The sequence below is a fragment of the Acartia tonsa genome, chromosome 6 (assembly GCF_053477335.1).
Source record: "Acartia tonsa isolate MP-2025a chromosome 6, ASM5347733v1, whole genome shotgun sequence".
Taxonomy (NCBI): domain Eukaryota; kingdom Metazoa; phylum Arthropoda; class Copepoda; order Calanoida; family Acartiidae; genus Acartia; species Acartia tonsa.
The window spans coordinates 47,559,793-47,580,845 of record NC_137265.1 but is presented as its reverse complement, the minus strand read 5'-3'; the positions used below and the strand labels follow the sequence as shown (position 1 = coordinate 47,580,845).

General features: G+C 37.3%; 1 protein-coding gene across 50 annotated transcripts in view; it reads right to left on the bottom strand.

Moving 5' to 3' along the window:
• Positions 1-21,053, bottom strand: part of shot (dystonin-like protein short stop) — a 347,219-nt gene that overhangs the window by 10,063 nt on the left and 316,103 nt on the right. For 40 of the 50 annotated variants that reach the window (XM_080165108.1, XM_080165115.1, XM_080165136.1 and 37 more), the window contains 19 exons: positions 20,094-20,375; positions 18,392-19,261; positions 17,424-18,139; positions 13,800-16,917; positions 9,783-12,118; positions 9,390-9,401; positions 8,942-8,959; positions 6,307-8,500; positions 5,967-6,136; positions 5,278-5,331; positions 4,559-4,609; positions 3,542-3,613; positions 2,367-2,405; positions 2,007-2,069; positions 1,698-1,799; positions 1,506-1,583; positions 1,042-1,156; positions 566-796; positions 100-217 (listed from right to left, as the gene is read on the bottom strand). In XM_080165108.1, the coding sequence (XP_080021234.1) occupies positions 100-217; positions 566-796; positions 1,042-1,156; positions 1,506-1,583; positions 1,698-1,799; positions 2,007-2,069; positions 2,367-2,405; positions 3,542-3,613; positions 4,559-4,609; positions 5,278-5,331; positions 5,967-6,136; positions 6,307-8,500; positions 8,942-8,959; positions 9,390-9,401; positions 9,783-12,118; positions 13,800-16,917; positions 17,424-18,139; positions 18,392-19,261; positions 20,094-20,375 (10,639 nt within the window). The remainder of the gene's footprint in view (positions 1-99; positions 218-565; positions 797-1,041; positions 1,157-1,505; positions 1,584-1,697; positions 1,800-2,006; positions 2,070-2,366; positions 2,406-3,541; positions 3,614-4,558; positions 4,610-5,277; positions 5,332-5,966; positions 6,137-6,306; positions 8,501-8,941; positions 8,960-9,389; positions 9,402-9,782; positions 12,119-13,799; positions 16,918-17,423; positions 18,140-18,391; positions 19,262-20,093; positions 20,376-21,053) is intronic. The other 10 variants (XM_080165112.1, XM_080165133.1, XM_080165109.1 and 7 more) reach the window with 7 other exon arrangements.

Sequence of the window (21,053 nt, the reverse complement as noted above, 5' to 3'; positions counted from 1 at the left end):
TTACTTTAATCCGAGACCAGATACTTTTCTTTAGATGAAAGCTCCCTTCTTGTGAGAAAACTATATTTTTTTTAATAACAGCTGCGCCATCATTCTTACCTCTGCAAGGATCGTTCTTGATGAGGAACTCTTCCAGAGCGACCCAACCACCACCGACACGAACCATGACGGTGGACCGGAGGATACGCACAAGACGCAGCTTCTGGGAGTCTCCAAACTAAGAAATTATTTGTTAATAAAATGTTTTTTTCTTTCTTTTGAAAAGTTTAGAAAGTTATAGATTTTCTATACCTTTGTTGAAAGAACAACTATTTGATTATAAAGTTTAGTTTAAATACAAGAAAATATGCAACAAATAATGAAACCGTAAATGTTTAGTTGGGTTTTAATCTGATTTTCCACTGTAAATGTAACTTGTAGGGTAGCTCAACCAATTACGTCGTTTCCTTTATAGATCTGTTATGGATTTTGATGCAATAAAGCAAGCCCTTTTGTAATTATTGAAAATTGTTAGTTTCTGTGAAATAAAAGTTGTCGCAAATATAGGTATTAACTAATAACTTACCCTGTATTTTCCTTCTCCAACTTGGAAGACCTTGAACTTCTGCCTGCAGGTACACTGGGCCACCTGCCTCTTGATCTCATCGTCGATACGCTGGGTGTCGGTAAGCGGGCCGCGCTCCTCCCAGTCGGGACGCAGAGCGGCCATGAACTCGCGCCAGTCAATCATGCCGTCGCCGTGATCAAATTTGTCGGCCACTGCGTTGAGCTCCAGCTTGCTTGATGGGAACTTAGACTAAAAAATAAAAATAATTTACAACATGTTGTTTTATTAAACTGAAAATAGCAAAATGTAATTATGTTTATGATTCTCAAATGAGCCATGAAATATTACTTTAGTTACAAGAACTTTGTCCTTAAGTGCTAAAAAGTAAAAAGTATTTAGTTGCCTATGTTTCAGGACATTTTGCAATTATATTTGAAGTCTTTAATTATGACGCATTTCGAATCATCTCGTGGTAGTGTTAAACTTTAGCTTACCTTAAGAATGCCGTCGATGAACTCGTCCCTGGGACAATATCCATCTCCGTCATCGTCCAACTTCCTGAAGAAGTCTTGCACGCGAGACTTCTTGTTGTTGTGGAACTTCAGATACCTGCATTTTAAACATTGGTCAATAAACAAGAAATTACTATCATTCATGCCAGGGAGGAAGGGGACATTGATTTAATACACTAGTCCCTAAAGTTTTATACTAACGTTTTGTTATTCATTGGCTCAATAATAAATAAATTTTGATTGGTTAGTCCATTTAAACGTTTCAACCACTAATTGTAATCGATAGACAGGAGTAATTTTGCGTATCATTAATGGGGATGTACATCAATTTATCAGCCATTGTCTTATCCCTTTAGATCCCTCAGTTTTCACAGACAGGGTCAAATTAAAAAAAATATATTAATTTCTACCATGTAGTTTTCAAAATATAATAACTGCAAACTCACCTCTTTCTCCATTCCTCCCAGTCGAAGTTCTTGACGTTCTCCAACTCCTGGAGGTAGTTGAGCTTGTCTCTGAGTCTCCTATAAATCAAATAATATTTGCAAAATATTTATTTTAACAATTTAATAAAATTTTAAAAAATGTTGCAATTTAAAAAAAATTTATCACGCAACCTTAACATTTAAAAATTGTACCTGTCTCTTTCCCATGCCATCATCCAGACGTGTCTCCATTTGTCCCAAAGAGCCTTGGCGCGTGGGTTCTTGATTCCACCCTCCTGGCTCACGCTGGCACGGCTAGAATAAAATAGCTAGGTTAGGTTAAGTAAAGATATCTCTATCTATCTATCCGTTAATGATGTTTTAATTAAATACTTTCTAGTTTCTCATTTAAACTTTGATTTATTTGCTGATTTCTAATTTAAGTTTACTACAAATAACATTCCCGAACAAAGATGTACCTTGAAGTTAACAGTTCAAAAAAAAAAAAAAAAATTATCTTACCTGCCCTTTCTGTCAGCAAATCTGGGTCCTCCAGGTGAAGAACGGTCAGCATTGCTGGCGCGGCTATAATGGAAAATATATTTTAAAAAGAATGCTTCCACGAAGAAAAAAAATTAATTAGTTAACATACATATTCTTTATAAACATGCCATCATTGACAATCAATTAAGACATAAAGGACAATATAACAAATTTTGATATAAAAGGACAAAAATATTAAAAATGGATAGTAGATTGGTGGTTATTAAATTCTTTTGTCAAATGCCTCAGTAACATAAAAAAATGGCTTTTAGGAAGATGAATGGTCGGTAACTCCTGGTGGGTAAAAATTAATTTGATTAAATTGGAGGGAGTAATTACCTGATAGATGCGCGGCTAGCCTTTCTTGGATCTGCCATGCTGCAAATAAATAGGAGGTTAATTTTAAGCTTTTAACAAGGACAATATACATTAGCAATTAAAATATAAATTTTTTATAGTAAAAAAAGAAGTATTAATTATTTCAAACACAAAAAAATTCAGTTTAGTTAATAAAAGAAAAGAAATAAAAACGTTTTAGAAGTATTTTTTAATTTGCTCAAAAAATATTGAGGAAAAAATACACCGACCAAAAGTACGTAGGCCTTTTCCTTCTACGGGTTCAGATAAACTGACTCCTTTCCTTCTCTTTCTTATTCTGGTGGGTTTTTTAGTGCTTAGGTGTTGGGAGAGTTTTCTGCAGTGTGGCTCGAAAAATGCGGGAAATAAAAAATTAAGATTGGTCATTCTTAAAGCTTAAAGCATATCCTACAATTCAAAAAGGGGGTGGGTGATATAGGGATACAACAATTGCTTAATTTATCTGCCATTGTCCAGTCCCTTCATGAGGAAAATATTAATGGCAAATAAAACCAAATTCTAGCATTTTCCGAGCCACACTTAAGCTAATTAATCATGCACTCATATCACACTGAGAATTATTTCAAATTTGAACAAATTTTTAAGGCGTGGTGACATAAAAAATGCGAAATGGTTGGATTTTCTGATTTTTAATCAGATTTAATAAAATTTAAATTATTCATTAAATAAAGTACAGTGTGATATGTTTAAAATAGAGAATAAACATGCAAATATATACAAAAATGCTTCATGCAAAAATATAAGAAATAAAATAAATCTTCAAATGCCATTACCTAAAATCAATTTTGGTTAGTTAAAAAGATTCTAAATCTATTTGAATCAATCAATTTTGTTAGTTTATTTTCTATTCCAGATATTTATTGCTTAATGAAGTGTTTTAGGCCTATAAGTTCAAATTATCTACACTTTTTCAGCAATAATTTATCTTAATAGAAAGGTAAAATATTTTTTAAACCGCCCTGTATAATCAAAGGCATTTACAGATTTTGGTGAAAAAAGCTACACTTTTATTTATGTACCAAATCAAAATGTTTAAAGTCAATTCTAATTCTTCAATTTGAACAAAACCAAATATGAAACTTTTTTCCACAAAATCTTGAATTTTATACTTATTTCATTTTATTTCAATGGCGCACCTTTGATCATGATACAAAAAGTCAAGCCAAGGCTTGGGATAATCTCTGGCAGGTGATTCTCGGTCGAAATAGCTACAAATAACAAATAAAGACATTCAATTTTAGAGTAGCAGCGATTTTTCATAAGGTTTAGTTCAATAAATATAAAAATGGGTATAGTCCCTTTCGTGGCAACGCCTCTTAAGTGACGGTTCGTTGTTTTTTAACAGTAGCTTTTCTCCTATTTTTAGCACCTGCGGGGGGCTCTAAAACTGCGGGGCCAATTACCTATCCCTGTGGGACAATCACCTAACCTAAAGTAACCTCTCAAAAGATATTGTGAAAATACGACGAATCGCCCCTTAAGAGGTGATGCCACGAAAGAGACTATACCCAAATAAATTTTCCCAGTAAATTTTAAGTCATTATGATTTGTGAGAAAAACTTTACTGTTTTTATCTAAACTAAACCTTTAAAAAATCTTAGATTAGGATATCTACAACTCTAACTAAATAAAGATACTCATCTCAAAGCAAAAAACCGGTTTTATTCCCGGTTTTTACTTGATATGAGACAAAATAATTAGGTATACAATTACTTTATGTACAACCGGACAATTATTTAATTATATACAAGGACAATGTTATTCTAAAATACGAAATTTACGGGACATTTTTGTTAAGCTATATACTTTTTTATATAGACGACTTTTTTGTTATTCTATATACGTTATAAAAGGGACATTTTTGTTATTCTAAATAATGAATATATACTTATTAATAATTTATATATATACTTTTTAAAAGGACATTTGGTTATTCTATATACTTAAATATTTCAAAGATACTTTTTAAGGACAATTTTGTTATACTAAAATACTTATAATTCATTTGTTAATCTATATACTTAATAGATACTTTTTTATCAAACTTATTTTGAAAACCCCAAAATTTATGCAAAAATTCCCATTAAAATAATATAACACAAATTTTATTTAAATTTTTGTTAGTATTTACTTTAAAGATGCATTTATTATACCTTGATTTTCTAGACTTATTTGGAGATCCCTCTCTGTCTGGGCTGAAGCGACTAATCAAAATATTCAAATATTAAACATCCATCTTTGGATAATAACTTTCTTGTTATTAAATTAGTTCAAAAAGAGAGGTTAGTTATTGTGAGTATTACATTCTTTGGAAAAAAAGTTAGTTTCAACTAAGGACAGCCCTTAATTGATCTTAATTAGTTTTTAGTATTAGATTTTGTTAACAAAATAACATGAACAAAAATGTCCAAAATTATAAATGATAAATAAATAATCTAACTAGGAAGGAATGACACTGTGTCTAAATAAAAAAGAAAGGTGAAATATAAAAACTAGAACTACAGGGTGATACAGATAAAACAGTCTAATCTACAAATACAATACAAAAACCCTTCTGGAAATTTCAGACTTTGCTTTTAAACTTTTCCAGTATGGCTTCGGAACCGATTAATATCCGCTAGATTAGAACAGGTTATCAGCCATACTGAAAATTTATGTATAGGCTTGTATTAGACAATTTTCCACGAATATTAAAATAACAATCGTAAAATTAACACCAGTTTTGTTAGCACGGCCCTTCGGCCCCAGGAACTAACAGAATTGGTTTTATCATTTTAATATACACGGAAAGCTGTCTATAATACGATGCGGTATGATTCTTTGAAAAAGTCTTAATTTCCATGCGGGGTCTATCCTGTAGTTTTTGTAATACCTAGGTCGTCTGGATGGATCCAAATTATCAGGGGTGCCCTCGCGCGAGTCTCGTCTATGATACAAAATTATTCCAATTTTTTCAACCATCTAATTTTATTAAAACTTAAGGTGCACTGTCTCTTTAGTGAATCGAGGTTTCGTGAGGAAAAGAAATAAAATATATAAGCTGAATAAAAGCAATGGTTTATATTTTAGAGACAAATTACAAAATTTCTGCAAATTGATAGAATCTCTGTTATATAAAACCTTGCAGATTATTTCATATTTTGCCTCTTAAAACGGGGTCCTTATTTATAAATGTACCATGCTTAGAAGCTAATTAAATACCCTAACTTTAAGTAAATAACTATTTTTTTTTTGTAAATTTACAAATGAGGACCCTGTAAAACTTATGGAAGCTTTGGTGTAGGTATAGAAATGTGCAAATAAAATGTGATTGGAAAAAGTGTGAGCATAAAGCTTTTAACCATGCATTTTGAAGTATTTGGTCACTTTTAAAAAAGGAGATTTATTTTTAAATTCAATTATTCATAAAATTGAATAGGTAAAGAACCATGCATTTATAAAAATAAATATTCTGAAAATTAATAATTATTTTGGTTGCAGGGGTGTTTATTTGACATTTTTTTAGATGGCGGGGGGGGGGGGGAATTACACCCCTGAATTTGTAACAAAAAATTGACTTACCCGGGTCCCTTGGCCTTTGATGTTCTTCTGCTTGACGGGGCAGTGGATTTGGGTCTCATTGGCTTGCACACGGAGTCAATCTCAGGCTGTCTCTCTGTCAGACCATCCATGAATCCCTGGTGCTCAACAATCAGCTGGCGGATAATCTCTAGGTCATCCGGCAATGGTTCCTAAGGAAAGAAAACATTTTAGATGCATATATTTTTTTGATAAAAAAGAAAATTATCTAATGTAAAAGAGTTAGAAACCAGTTTTAGAAAATCAAAAATATTTACTGACAGAATGGTTCAAGCATTTTCTAAGATTACATTTACCCCCATATTCATAAAATAAGTTTTACCTGTTCTAATGTAACCAGCGTCTGTTCTTTACCAATCAGCCATTGCATGAGTTCATCCAGCAGGGCAAGAAGCTCCTTCAGCTGGCGCAGATGTTCGTCCAGCTTCTCTGAGCGCTGCAGCGCCCAGCTGGCCACCTCGTCCCATCTGGACTGGATGATGGTGATCCAGTGTTTGATAATAGGTACAGCATCGGGATGCGCCTTCTTCAGGATGTCGTGGGCCAGGTCCAGAGTGAAGTCCTTGTCTTTCTCCTTCTCCTTGAGCTCGATCATGAACTTGGCATGTTCTGCTATCTGTCGCATCACCTCTTCTTCATCCTCTGGCAGAGGACCAGCGAAACGAAGCTTCATGTCAGCTTCAGACAGCCATTCCAGCAGCATGCTAACATTCTTGTGCAGTTCTTCAGCAAGTTTAAGGGCCTCTTCCAGACGCTTGGTCTTGTTCTTGCTCAAGTCCCAGACATTCTCCCATCTGTTGGTGAGTTCGGTTACTTGAGCTCTGATCTTGACAGCATCATCCTTTTCAGCTGTTCTCAATAGCTCCTCAGCTGTTTGCTTCAGCTGTTCAACTTGTTCAGAGCGGCTGTTCAGCTCTTCCTCAAAGTTCTTGTGCTGTTCAACAAGACCAATGACAGTGTCAAGATCACCATGCACTGGCATCTTGTCATCAAGTCCCTTCTCCATGTTGGCCAACCAGTCCATGAGAGCCTTGAGGGCATCCTTGAACTGACCAGAGAAGAGCAGAGCTTCCTCAAGCTTCCTCTGTCTTTCAACAGACAAGTTGCAGATGTTGTTCCACTTGTTCTTGAGTTCAGTCATCATGTTCTTGATGACAGGCTCGTCAGTCTTGGGAGCCTTGCCAATCAGATTCTTTCCAGTCTTCATGGTGGAATCATACATGGGCTGCTTCTCACCCAACTCCTTCTGGAATTCCTTGTGGCGCATGATTTGCTGCTTGATCTTTTCAGGATCATTCTTCACCTCCTTGGACATCTCATCCAGCCTGATGTGAGCTTCATCCAGCCATCCCATCATGAAGTCCCAGGCGTCATGGAACTCCTTGGCCTCTTTGTAGCCATAGTCAAGGGCGCGAGTTCTCTCAGCAGACTTGCTCACAACCTTCTCCCATCTGTGCTGGACTGAGACCAACAGGTTCTTGATGAGAATGACATCCTGCTTCTGGGAGAAGTATTTCAGGTGAGTTCCCTTTTTGTCTAGAGACAACATAGTCTCTCTCTGGGAGGAAACCTCAGCCTGGAACTCCTTGTGTTCTTCAATCTGGACCAGGATGTTCTCCATAACTCTGGAAACAGGTTTCAAGTTGCTCAGCTGCTTTTCAGCATTGGTCAACCAGTCAATGAAGGCCTGGAGAGCCTCGTGGAATTCAGTTGCCTCCTTAAGGGCAATCTCGAGCTTGATCTTCTTGTCATTGGCTCTGTTAAGGATGTTCTCCCATCTGGCCTTCAAGGTCTTAAGATTGTTGCTCAAGTTGGTAGCTTGACCTTCCTTGGATTTCTTCAGATATTCATTTCCTCTGCCAAGCAGAGCTTCAATCTTGGGAGCAGTTGCCTCAAGATCATGGTAGACCTCCATGAATCTTTCAAGCTGATCCTTGGCTGTTTCAGGCAGACCACCGACAGGCTTGCTGCTGGACAGAGCGGTATCAACATCATTCAACCACATGAGCATGTCCTGGATCTCCTGGTTGAAGGCCTGGGCCTCGCGCAGGGCATCCTCCAGTTCAGCCTGTCTGTCCTCTCCCTTGGTCAGCAGGTTGTTCCAGCGAGTGTTTAATTCATTCAGCTTCTGTTGGGTCTGAGAAGCCTCTCTAGATCCCTTCTCTGACTCAATGATCTGTCTGCCAGCATCATTCAAAGTATCCACACTGGACTGATGAGCCTGGATGTCATTGATGATAACCTTCAATTTAGCCAGCTCAACCTCAATAACTTGAGGATCACCATACACGGGCTTGAGTGAGTCCAGAGTCTTGTCGGTACGCTCAATCCATACCAGCAGCTCGTTGAGAGCATGCTGGAATTGACCAAGCTTGAGCAGAGCGTGCTCCAACTCCTTCTGGCGGACCACAATAACTCTGTTGAGCTCCTTCCAGCGCCTGTTGACATCAGCCAGTGGCTCCTTGATGGCACGGGCCTGGTCGGGTGAAGTGTTCTCTGTTAGATCGTCAGCTTGCCTACAGAAAAATTTAAATATAAAATACTATTTAAGTACTATGAAGTAAAAAACACAAAAAAGCTTAAAAACACAAAAACGTAAAAATAAAAGTGCAGTAAAATATGTAATTTTCGTTATATAGCAATTTGAATTTAAGAAGTAAAAATATAACAAAATTTAGTTATTGAAAATTTAAAGGAATAGTGAAGTAAAAATTCTATATGTTTAATGATGAATAAATAAAGAAGTAAAGTGTAATTAATATAAATAAAAAGCCATTCGTGATTAAGCTTTAATTTAAACTATTTTGAACTCTAAAAACTTTTAAAACCCCCAATTTAATCAACAAAAAATCCCCTTTAATTGAATGAAAAATAAAACTATGAAAAATATGCAATTAGCAATTACGAATTTTATATAATTAGAAAATTGCATATTTTATTATTTTGATAAAACCTACCAAAGAACACATTGCAAGCTAAGAATAAATATCAATTGTTATATAAAGGTCAAGATTACACAAATAAATGATATATGATTTTTCTGTTTTTATAAACGTTAATCTTACGAAAGAAATTGGCAATTACCCTCTAGATGCCTTGTCGAACACTGACCCCCCCCATCACTCTCAGATTTTAAAAGTAAATTAAAAATAAGTGGGAGGGGTGTGAAACTTAATTACGTCAGTTCAGGTTAAGTTAAATTGGGTACTATGTATCCCCGCAGGGTTAAGGCACCGCAGAGGTTAGGCATAAATAACATTATTTTGAGCAATATATATTTTGATGCGCTACATTGTATATTATAATCCTTGCTTAAATAAATAAATATGCAAATTTGAAGTATATAAAAGCAAAATGCACACAAACAAAAAAGCCAAAAAAACAAATCAGACAAATTTTACTTGCCTTCTTATCTCCCTGTGGTAAGCATGAAACAAAAAAATTAATGTTATTTTGGAAAAACAATAAGTTAATCTTAATTAAATTTCTTACTCGTTTCCCCGAAAAAGGTAACTTTTATTTCTATGATGATTTGCAAATATTCCAAATTTTTAAACCCAATAAAAGCATTTTAAAATAACATCTTTTAATTATTCTTATTGGATATCATGAGAAAATCAAAAATATGGTTTAATAAAAAAAGAGGGATATTTTATGTATAGAACAACTAATAATGCCTCTAATTTTTAGAACTACATTAATTTCTGATGGAATAAAATTGATTACTTTAACATTCATTAGTTTTTCTTCAGATGAAATATTTCTCTATGGATTATAAAAAAAGATAAAATAAATTACCTGTTTAATGCCTCGACCTTAACCATCCATGGATCCACATCATCCTTGAACACTCTCAACTCATCAATCTGTCTCTTCACAGTGGCGATATCAGTGCCAATGTCTCCCATACTGTTGAATGTCTTTTCGCTTCTGGCGAGGAACTCCAGCAGGCTCTGCAGCATGTCATGGAACTCCATAGCTTTCTCCATGGCATCCAGCAGGTTCTTCTCGCGTCTGGCGTACATAGAGGTGATGTTAGACCAGGCATGATCAAGATCTTCAATGTGTCTCTTGAGCTCTGGCTTCTCTGGGTCGCCAATGGCCTTCAGCAGGTTGTTACCAGTCTGCTTGCACTTGTCATAGCCAGGTTTGGTCTGGTCAATGCCTCTCTTGATCTCCTTGAGTTCAGCCTTCTGGGCTTCGATAGCTCTGGGCTCAACACCTGGAGGATCTTGTGAGTCAAGCTGGTGCTGAATTTCTTTCAGGTTGTTCATGACAGCAGCCAATTCATCCCAGAATTTCTCAGCAAGAGCCAAAGCATCCTCAAGGCTGTCACCTCTGCGCTTGGCAAGACCCTGAATCTCATTCCACAGGCCAGTAAGTTTATCAAGCTTCTTCTTGATGTCCTTGATGGCAGGATCATTCTTGTTGGGAGCCTTTTGGATAATATCATCAGCAGCTTTTCTGACAGAGTCATAAGCAGCCTGCTTCTTGTCAAGATCATCAATGATGGCGTTGTTATCATCGATCTGTTCCTTGATCTTCTCAGGATGGCCAGAGATAGGTTCAGCATTAATCAACTGATCCTTGGTGTTCTCAAGAGAGTTGAGCATGCCATCAAGTTTGTCAGTAAACTGTGAGCACTCATGCATAGCATCTTCCAATGCTTGCATTCTCTCTCTGAGATCTGCCTTGAGAGCATTGTATCTCTGGTTGTCAGTCTCAATGATGTCCTGGACTCTGTAGGCATCATCTTCAACAATGAGACGGAGCAGAGCACCTCCAGTCTTGTTCAGTCTGTCAATGGCAGACTTGTGGTCTTGCACAGACTGCATCAGGGATCTGACAAGCTCTTGTTGCTTGGCAATCTGATCTGGACGCATTCCTGGGTTCATCACGTTCATAATCTCCTTCTCAATGTCATCCAACCATTCATTGAGCTCAGCATGAGTCTCAAAGAAGTGTTCAGCCAATGGCAGGGCTTGCTCCAAGATACCAAGTCGTTCAGAGCTGAGAGCAATGACAGACTCCATGGTTTCCTTAAGGTCATCCATCTTTTCACGCACCATTTCAGTATCAGCTGTCTGGGCACTCTCACGGAGAACCTTCTTTGCGTTAGCCAGCACATCTCTGACTCTTCCCTTCTGGCTAGAAATATCATCATTCAAAGCCTTGTGTTCCTTCAGTTGGACACGGATAATCTCAGGCTCGTGTGATGGAGGATCAGCCTCGCGGATTTGCTGTTCAACCTCTCTGAACCAGTTGAGAAGTTCATCAATATCATTAAGAACCTCTCCAGACTTCTGCTTGGCAAGAGCAATTCTCTCTCCCCTCCTCTGTACTTGTTCACAGATGGCCTCAAATCTTCTGTTGTCTCTGGTGACAAGACCTTCAACAGTTCTGGCACCCTCTCCAGGTGACAGCTGGCAAAGCTGGGGTCCAGTCAGGTTGATACCCTCCAACAAAGGTTTGTGCTGTTGGATATCAGCTTCAAGTCTATGAATTTCAGCCTCTTGGTCTTCCAGGCTGTATGTGTCCATAGACTGCAGGATACCCTCAACACCTTCCATCCAGGAGGAAAGTCTGGTGTGGGACTCGTGGAAGTTTTGAACAAGTGGCAGCATGTCTTGGGCATTCTTGAGAAGATCAGATGCCTTGGTAGCCAAATCATTATACTTTCTCTGAAGATTATCAAGTTTGTCCTTGAGTGACAGAGCTTCTTCATTGCTGATATGCTTCATGAGTTCAGAACCAATGCTGACAACATGATCCACAGCACTCTGCTTGCTAACAATCTCCTCAGTGACACCATGAAGTTGTTCGGTCTGCTCCATAAGCTTTTCAGTGAAGACAGACAAGACCTTGTATTTGGAGAGTCTTGCTTCGCAATCCTCCATCCATCCCAGCAGATCTTCATAGGCCAGGACAAGGTTTCTGAGACCAGCCATGGAGTCCTGCAACAGCTGAGCAATATTGTCAGAGTTCTGGACAAGGTTGGCGTATCTGTTGGTGAGCTCTTCAATCTTGTCGGCAAGACCCTGGGCGTCTTCCTCGCCAACAACTTGCATAAGAGCGGAGGCAACATCAGCAACATCATCAAAGTGTCCCTGCTTGCTGAGGATGTCATCATGAACCTAAATAAAATCATATTAAATAATCAACATAGTCAACACAAGGTTTAATAATTTTTAAATGAAAAGAAAATCGATTATGATATGCAAAAAAAAACTAATTAAGAGTAACAGACGGAAAACTTTTTGAAGCTACCGTTGTATAAGTCTATAAAAATAAAGAGAAAGAATTAAAAATGTAATTGGAAAAAAGGTAGGTAAAAAAAAAATTTTTCAACCAAGAAAAAAAGTTTACTTCTTCAGATAAAGTAATAACTAAATACTTAAGAACAAAGTATATAATTTGTGTTTGTACGCTAAGAATATACAAAAATATACAGAGATAAAATGAATAAAAAAAAAACCAAAAAAGTGATCCGTAGAAATGTTATATATTAATCATGTTATCTATATATTGAATCTTATTTAATACCAACGTTTTGATGATAACTAAGCCCTATAGGACATATATTAAAATATAAATTGCAATTATTTGAAACATCAATAAATACCAATCAATTTTTAAACAAGGATGACAACATCCATAAGTAGCGAAGCAAAAAAAATAAAATCATGGATGGTAATATGTACAAGTAGATTTGAAGTGTATTTATTAATTGATTTATTGGAGAAAATAAACACGAAACCCTATTTTATTTGTATAATGATGACGGTCAAAGTAAATTACATAAAAGATGCTCATAACAATGGGAAAAATTATTTTGATAAAAAAAAATTTAAAATTGGACCAAAAACACCAAAGATATGGGGGAAAATGTAAAAAATATAAAATAGCCAAAAACATGCAAAAAGGAAGTCTGACTGTAATTGTTGTTTTCTTTAAACAACAGGAACATTAAATTTGATATGTATTGTATAACTGAAAAAATTTAAAAATCGTACCATAAACACCAAAGATATGGAGAAAAATGTGAAAAATACAAAAATGGCCTAAAACTTGCTGAAAGGCAGTCTGACCGTCAAAGTTGTTTTCTTTAAAGGACAGGAAATTTAATTTTGATATCTATAACAAAAAAATTTTGAAAATCGGACCATAAACACCAAAGATATGGAGAAAAATGTGAAAAATACAAAAATAGCCTAAAACCTGCTTAAAGGCAGTCTGACCGTCATAGTTGTTTTCTTTAAACGACTGGAAATTTAATTTAGATATCTTTAACTGAAAAAATTTTGAAAATCGCACCAAAAACACTGAAGATATTGAGAAAAATGGGAAAAATACAAAAATAGCCTAAAACCGCCATCAATTTTTTATACTTAATTGTGCTCCTTAATGATGGGAATGTTGTCAAAAAATTTCAGCATTCTATCTTTTATAGGAGCTGAGTAAATCCCATTTCCCCCATAGCGTTACGGACTGACGGACGGACGGACTAAGTGAATTATAGATTAGCTTCGCTACTAAAAAATAGGGACAAAATAATTTTTTCTACAAAACCTAAATGATTGTGTTGACATACAATACATAACAAAATTATAGTGTACGCTTTATTTACAATCCGCTAGTGTAATTTACACAAAAAAATATATTTCTGAGAGGGATTTTTTTTTAGCCCAATCTTTCCTGCAAATTTAAAAATTATTAATGGGACAGTAATCTGTTTAAGTTAAATTATGATATTAAACAAAAATAATTTCCTTTTTTTTGTTTTATTAAAAAAAAAAGAATGAAAAATGTTCCTACCTTTTCATGTTCTCTGATTCTTCTCTCAATTTGATCCTCCTCGGTAGGAACAACTTCCATCTCCTTGATCTTCTTCTCAGTTTTGTCCAACCATTTCTCTAGAGGACCCAGCTTGTCGGCATACTCCTTGGCCATCTTCATAGCGTCCTCCAGCAGGGTCATTCTGTCGGAGCACTTCATCTGCAGGTTGTCGTACCTGTCCTGCAGACCCTTGATCTCACCCTCGATTCTACGTCTCTCGGAGGGATCAGCATTGGCGGCAATTTCTTGGCCGGTCTTGATCAGGGAAGCAACAGCATCCTTGCGGTCATTCAACAGCTTCTGGACAAACTTCTGTTCCTGTACCTGGGCCTTGACAACCTTGTAGTCGGAGGATGGAGGCTTCTGGTTCATCATCATGTCCTCCATTTCATCCAGCCAGGACATGAGGCCGTTCAGGGCCTCGCCGTACTTGCCAGACTGCAACAGACCTTGGTCAAGCTTGCGTTCACGTTCAGCCAAGGCTTGCTTCAGGCTGTTCCACAGCTCGTTCATCTTCTCTAAGTCGTTCTCCATACCAGAGGTGTTGACGCCACTGGCAGCGGACTGAATAAGACCCTGGCCGCCACGGTTAGACTTGTCAACTTCCTTGCCAACGGCTGACACAATCTTGGACTGGAATTGCTTGAATTGAGCCTGTTGTTGCTTGATGGTTTCAGTATCTCCAGCAACAGCGCCAAGATTTCTTTCCTCATTGATAACCTCATGGATATCATTCATAACATGCTCATAATGATCATAGAAAGCCTGGACCTTCTTGATCATATCATCAATATCCTTGTCTCTGCTGATACCACGCTGTTCAAGCTTATCAACTGACCTCTGTAGACCAGTAACAGTATCCTGCAACTCACGAGGATTGGGCACAACACCAGAATTAATCAGCTGCTTAGCATTGTCAGCAAGTCTAGCAACTTCGTTCTTCTTGCTGCTAATTCTGCTGATGAAGCTGTGTACTTCATCCTTCTGTTTGTTAAGGGTAACAAGATCTCTTGCAATGGGACCCATCTTGTTCAGTTCATCATCAAGCATGGCCAAAGCATTACCAATATCTTTGGCAGCTTCATTGAATTCACCCACTGCGGCTCCAGCATTCTTAAGATCTTCAGCCTTATCCTCAAGTCTGTCCCTGAGGTTGCCAAGACGATCACCAAGTGCATTGACAGTATCAGCAATTGGCCTGCCATCAGCTCCAAGCACATCAGCATCGCCAAGAAGATCCTCTCCTCCCTTCTCAACTTTTCCATAATCTTTCTCAAGCTCCTTGGTTTCATCCAACAAGCTCTTTATTTTGTCCAACAGTCTAGGATCTTTAGCAGCACCATCTGTTTGTCTAAGCTTATCTTCAGCTCTCTGAAGACCATTAGCAAGATCTCTAGCGTTGTCATTAAAGTCAGCAAGTTTGCCCATAAGATCACTGATAGCCTGGGCTCTTTCAGAGATAAAGAAGTTGAGCTGTTCCCATCTCTCCTTCATGGTAGATAACTCCTCCTTGACAATTTCCTTGTCTGTGTCACAAGCAGCCTGGAAAGAGTCACCACCAGTATAGTTGGAATCATACTCGGATGAATGTCTGTTGACGTCGTTTCTAAACGTTTGCAGCTCTTTCTCTTGTTTCTTAAGTTCAGCAAGAACCATAGAAATTGTCTCCATACGTTCAATTTGAGCCTCAGCCTTCTCCAGCCAGGGAAGGAATTTATCCTGAGCTGAGTAGAACTTCTTGCAGTACTCCATGCAAGTGTTGAGTCTGGATTGTCTTTCTTGGGTGATTTTCTTAACCTTCTGCCAGGATTTCTCAACAGCTTCAAGATTCTTCTTGATGTTGGCAGAATCAGCCTTGGGAGCCTTTGCCATGACATCCTTGCCCTTGTTAAGGATCATAATGATCTCATGTTCCTTGCTCATGACCTCTCTATGGATAGGCTCAAACTCAGCAATTTGTTGTTCAAGAGTGCGTCTTTCAGCAGAAATTGCAAGCTTGTCAGACAACAGGCCTTCCATCTCACGCAGCCAAGCCATGGCATCAGCGCATTGTGCCTCAAACTCTCTAGTCTCTCTGGAGGCATTCTCAAGCTCAGCAAGAGCATTATCAAGCTTTCTCTGACAGTTGTTGAACTGTCTCTCAACCTGTCCCATCTTGGCCTTGATTTCAGACTTGCTGGCAGGATCAGTCAATATTCCCATCAGCTGGTCACCAAGAGCCATAACCTCTGAGAACAAAGGTCTTTGATCATCAAGATTCTTGGCAACGCCGGTAAGAGCCTTCATCTTCTGCTCAGCATCAGCTTTGCTTACAGCAATATCATCAAGATCATCACTGATCTTGCCAAGGTTGTCAGAAAGCTTATTGGACAGATTAAGGAAATCTCTGGTAGGTCCTGAAATAGCTTCAAGAGCTCTTTCTCTCTCATCAAGGGCAGACAGAAGTGCATCCCATTTGCCGTTGATGTTATCCAGCTTTTCTTCAACCTTTCTACCCTCGGGACCATCGGTAACTTCAAGAATATTCTCACCAAGATCATTAAATCTTTCCTTGGTGGGCTGTTTCTCATTGAACTCTTCTTTCATAACCTGGATCTGACTCATTTGATTCTGTACAAGTCTAGGATCAGAGGCAATCGGTCCAAGAATGTTCATCAGCTTCTCCTTGGAGTTCAACCAGTTATTCAAGTTGTCATGAATATCATGGAAGTCCTTCATTTCATCCAGCATGTTGGCTCTAGCCTTACACTTGTCCTGCAGCTCCTTCCAGCGGATGCTGACCTCATTCAGATGATCATCAAGAATTTCAGAGCCAGGAGCCTCTGGATTCTTCTTCAGAAGATCCTTAATGCCAACCTTAGCGTTGTCAAGCTGGCCTTGGTTTTCATACAGCTGATCAAGAATATTCTTCAACACCTTCAGCTGTTTGTCAGCCTCCCTCTTGTCTGAAGGAGTGGTCTCCTGTGGGAAGGCCCGCTCCTGTTTCTCCAGGAAGACTGTCAGGTTCTTGAGGATGTCCAGGTATTTCTTGACCTCGTCTCTCATGTTGGTCAACTCTCTGTCTCTGTCGCCAAGACGGATTCCAATCATGTCATACCTAAAATTATGTATTGTGAGTTTTTAAATTAATGGACAAAAAAACACAAAAATATCTTTTTTGAGATCATTGTTTTGAAAGTACCAAGATCATTTTTGAATTAGTGGAAGAAAACTATACCTAAGATTTTTTAAAGATGATAGAAATAAATTAGTAATTAGCTAGCGGCTGGGGGCAGATAAATGGCCAAAAACCACTTCAAGGCTTAATCTAAAAATTAAATGCCTAAAACCATCCCAGGACGTGAAGCTTCCATAAAATGGAGAACTCATCACTCTAGTAGTTATTAAAATCTTAAGCTACAGACCAAAAAACTTACTACCTAATTTATATGATACAATGTTGAAATATTTTTTTCTTTTACAGATGCAATATTTAATTTTAAACCCATTTTAACGTTATAGAAAAGTATACAAAAAATAGAGCAAAATCAATATTGTATTAATATTGAAATTATTAAAAACGTAATTTTTACAATTTTAGATGTGTTAAAAAAATTATTTTACCTGTTGTTAATATCACTGAGCTGTGATTGAATGGGGCTTGATTCTTGTAGCCCAGGCATGCCAGACTCACGTCTCATAGGGGATCCAGGACCGCCAAACTTGGGGCTGCCGCTGGGCCTGCGAGGTCCACCACCAGTCAACAAACTTCCCTTGCGGGGCGACATACTTGAGCGTCTGCTAAGAGATCCAGTCATGTCGATAGATCCACGGATCATGTTGTCATACTGCATACCCAGCTCATTCAGCTTGTCAATGGTCTTGCTATATCCAGTGTATTCTTGAACAAGAGGCTTCACATCATTCAATTGCTTGGTAAGCATATCAAGATCAACGGCGATAGGATCAAGATCAGCAATTCTAGTCTCCATTTTGTTCAACCAAGCATAAACCTGTTCGCGCAGAGCTTCATAGGCGTTCAGAGATTGTTTTCTAGCTCTGTTGCTGGCTTGTCTTTCTCCCAGAATATCTCCTAGCTCTCTCCATTTCTCCTCCAGCTCCTTGATGGTTTCTTTGCAAGGAGTTGTATCAGTAACATCCTTCTTGGTGACAAGATTCTTGCCGTTCTTGATCATATCATCATAGTTAGGCTTCATCTGTTCCTTGCGACGGATGATTTCCTCAATCTTGGCGGCAGATTCATCAGCATCCATTTGAAGTAACTCTCTGGATTCCAGGATGTCAATGGTTTCCATGTACCAAACCTCAAAGTTCTCAACCTATAAAAAAATATGAACAAAAGAATCAAAATGTAATTTCTGTAGGTACAGTTAAAAGTTTGATGCTGTAATTATCATCAACATAAAAAAAATAAATTTTGTATTGGATTTGAAATTAAGTTCCAGGCATAATGATTTTTCTTCAATTGTAATATTAAAATTTTATAAGGTAAATCTAATTCAAAATTTAAAATTTGTTTTACCTACCTAACATTTTTCATAACTATAAGAGTAATAAAATAATATTTTTACCTGGTTAGTGAAAACTTCCAGAGATCTGGACACATCAGCAAAGAATCCATCCCTTGTCTGGATAGCCTTGACAAGTGTCTCAAACTTCTTCTGGACCTCCTTGACCTTGGTCTCAATCTTCTTGGTCTCCCTAACATTGCTTGAAGATTGGATAAAATGCTGGGCAGACTCATACATCTTGTGGATTGATGGTTCATGGGAAGCAACATCAGCTTGCAGAACCTTCAGTTGGCGGATTTGTTCATCAAGACGTTCGCGCATCAAGCTGGCAGGCTTCATGATTTGAGCCAGGGCAGCGTCTGTGCTGTCCAACCAGTTGGCAATGTTGGCCAGAGCGTCCTGAATGCCTTGGCTGGCAACAAGAGCAGAATCTAAGTCGGCACAACGTTCAGCCATCATGACGCGGAGAGCATCATAACGCTGTTGTAGTTCAACAGGAGTTTCTTCAATGGCGCGGCGTTCTTCGCGTGACATAGCGTTGGGGTCCATGTTGGCGAGCAGGTTGGCGGCAGCAGCTTTAGCGTCTTCGATAAGCTTGCCGTTGGCAATGATTTCATTGTTAAGAGCCTTGGCACGGTTGAGTTGATCTTCAACAAGCTTAGGTTCAGCAGCAATAGGTTCACTGCAGATCTTGGCAACCTTCGGCTCTGTTTCCTTGAGCCAGCGCTTGGCGCGCTCAACAGCATCATTGTAGTCCTTGTACTTGCCTCCGAGCAGGGATAGGGCGTCAGCCAGGGCGTTGGCGCGGGCCAACAGGTCGTGGTAACCCTGGGTCACGTGGTTCACCTCCTCCGTCACGTAGGACTCGGTGATCTTCAGGTTGTTCTGGCGCAGAGCCATGCGGAACTCGTTCAAAGAACCAACATATTCCTAAACAAAAAATATTATAATAAAGTTCACAAAGTGGTAAAAATGTGTAAATACAATTTTGAATAATTTTTTATAAAGTTGATGAACAACATTAACGGAAAGACATACTATGGTAGTAGAGTACCTGTGCTACCAAAAATAAATAAATTTCAAATAAAAGGCAATAACTTTAATTATAATCTTTGTTAAATCATAAAATTAAAACTATCTGATCTAAGTTTAAATGAACCCTAAACTACATTGCAAAAAAAATTTACGGCAAAATTGAAGCAAAAACATCTTAATGTTTTAATTACTTAATTATAGTCTGAAAGGTATTAAATTGGTTTTGAAAGAATAGTCTAATTAAAACAATCAGACATAATTTATCTTGTTAAAAGATCATTAATTTTACATTAGGTTGCATAAAATTATATTTTAGGCAATATAAAAAGATAATTTTTTAGAAGCGAGGCTTTTTTATAATTAGGGTTGGTCCATTCGTCCGTTTGTCCTGCCGTTTCAGAGCTTCGCTTTTATGAATGTTGTCATTCTTGTGTTTTCATAATAACAAGAAAGGTAATACAATTTCAAAAAAGTTTTAAACAGTAAGCCTTTTAAAACTGAAACCAAAGTAATTGCACTTTTCTTAAAATTTGGGAACTTTAAAAATTCGCAGTAAAAGATAATTTAAACTAATTGAAATAAATGAGAAACAATTAAAAATAAATTAAAATAAATATAAAATAAATGAAAAATAAATGAAAAAAAAAAAAAATAATAAATAAATAAAAATAAATGAATATGAATGGAAATAAATGGAAATAAATGAAAAATAAATGAAATAAATTACCTTAGACAGCTGAACAAACTTCTCTCCCGAAATAGTCAAAAACTTGAGATCGGCTCTGTGGGTCAACACTTCGGTGACAAACTCCTTAATATCATTGGGCTTGCCAGAGACCTTGCCTAGGTTGGCCAGCTGTTTCTCCTTGTCCTCCAGGATCTTGAAGGCCTTCTCCATCCAGTTTCTGAAGGCGGTGGACTCGCTGTGGAACTTGACCAGCTCCTCGTGGGCGCTCAGCAGACGCTTCATCAGCTTGTCAGTGTTGTTGGCAACGTTGTCATAACGTACCTAAATTAATATTTTTTTTAAATCTTAAAAAAACACTAAAAATTAAGAAGAAATGTAAACAGGTTCAAGGTCTGATTTAATACAGTGCTTTTGTTGTACAAAAGATTGTTTGGATAGTTAAGGTTTTCTATCGATAAAACGGATATATTTTATCTTAATATGGATAAGAATAGAATGAAAAATTAGTCTAAAAAGATTAAAGTGAAAGTAAATTTGAAATGCAGAGAATGATTTCATACAAACATAAAGTACATATGAGAGAAATGTTATTTTTTACCACCTTTAAAAATAATGACTTTAAACAATAGATTCATAACCCTAGATGTGCTGTCAGATACAATAATCTGTCCAACTTGAAAAGGATTTCTAGCAGACTTTAATATTTGTTTATCTTTAGTCACATATGATTCATTCTTATAATACAAAAGACAAAAAAAGTTATCAATTATTGCTTTACCCCTAGAAATTCATTTGGTTAAAATAAAAAATTATTGCCCCTTGAAAACAAACGGTTCAAATGTTCTAGCCAATAATATAGCTGGATTGTTCCGTTACCATGTTTTTATTGGTTCAATTTACTAAGTAAGGCTCTAGATCTACTATATTTATTATTCTACATAAGCTCGAGAGAAGAGAAGGAACAAACAAGTTAAAATATGTGGGGAGAAATTTTGGAAG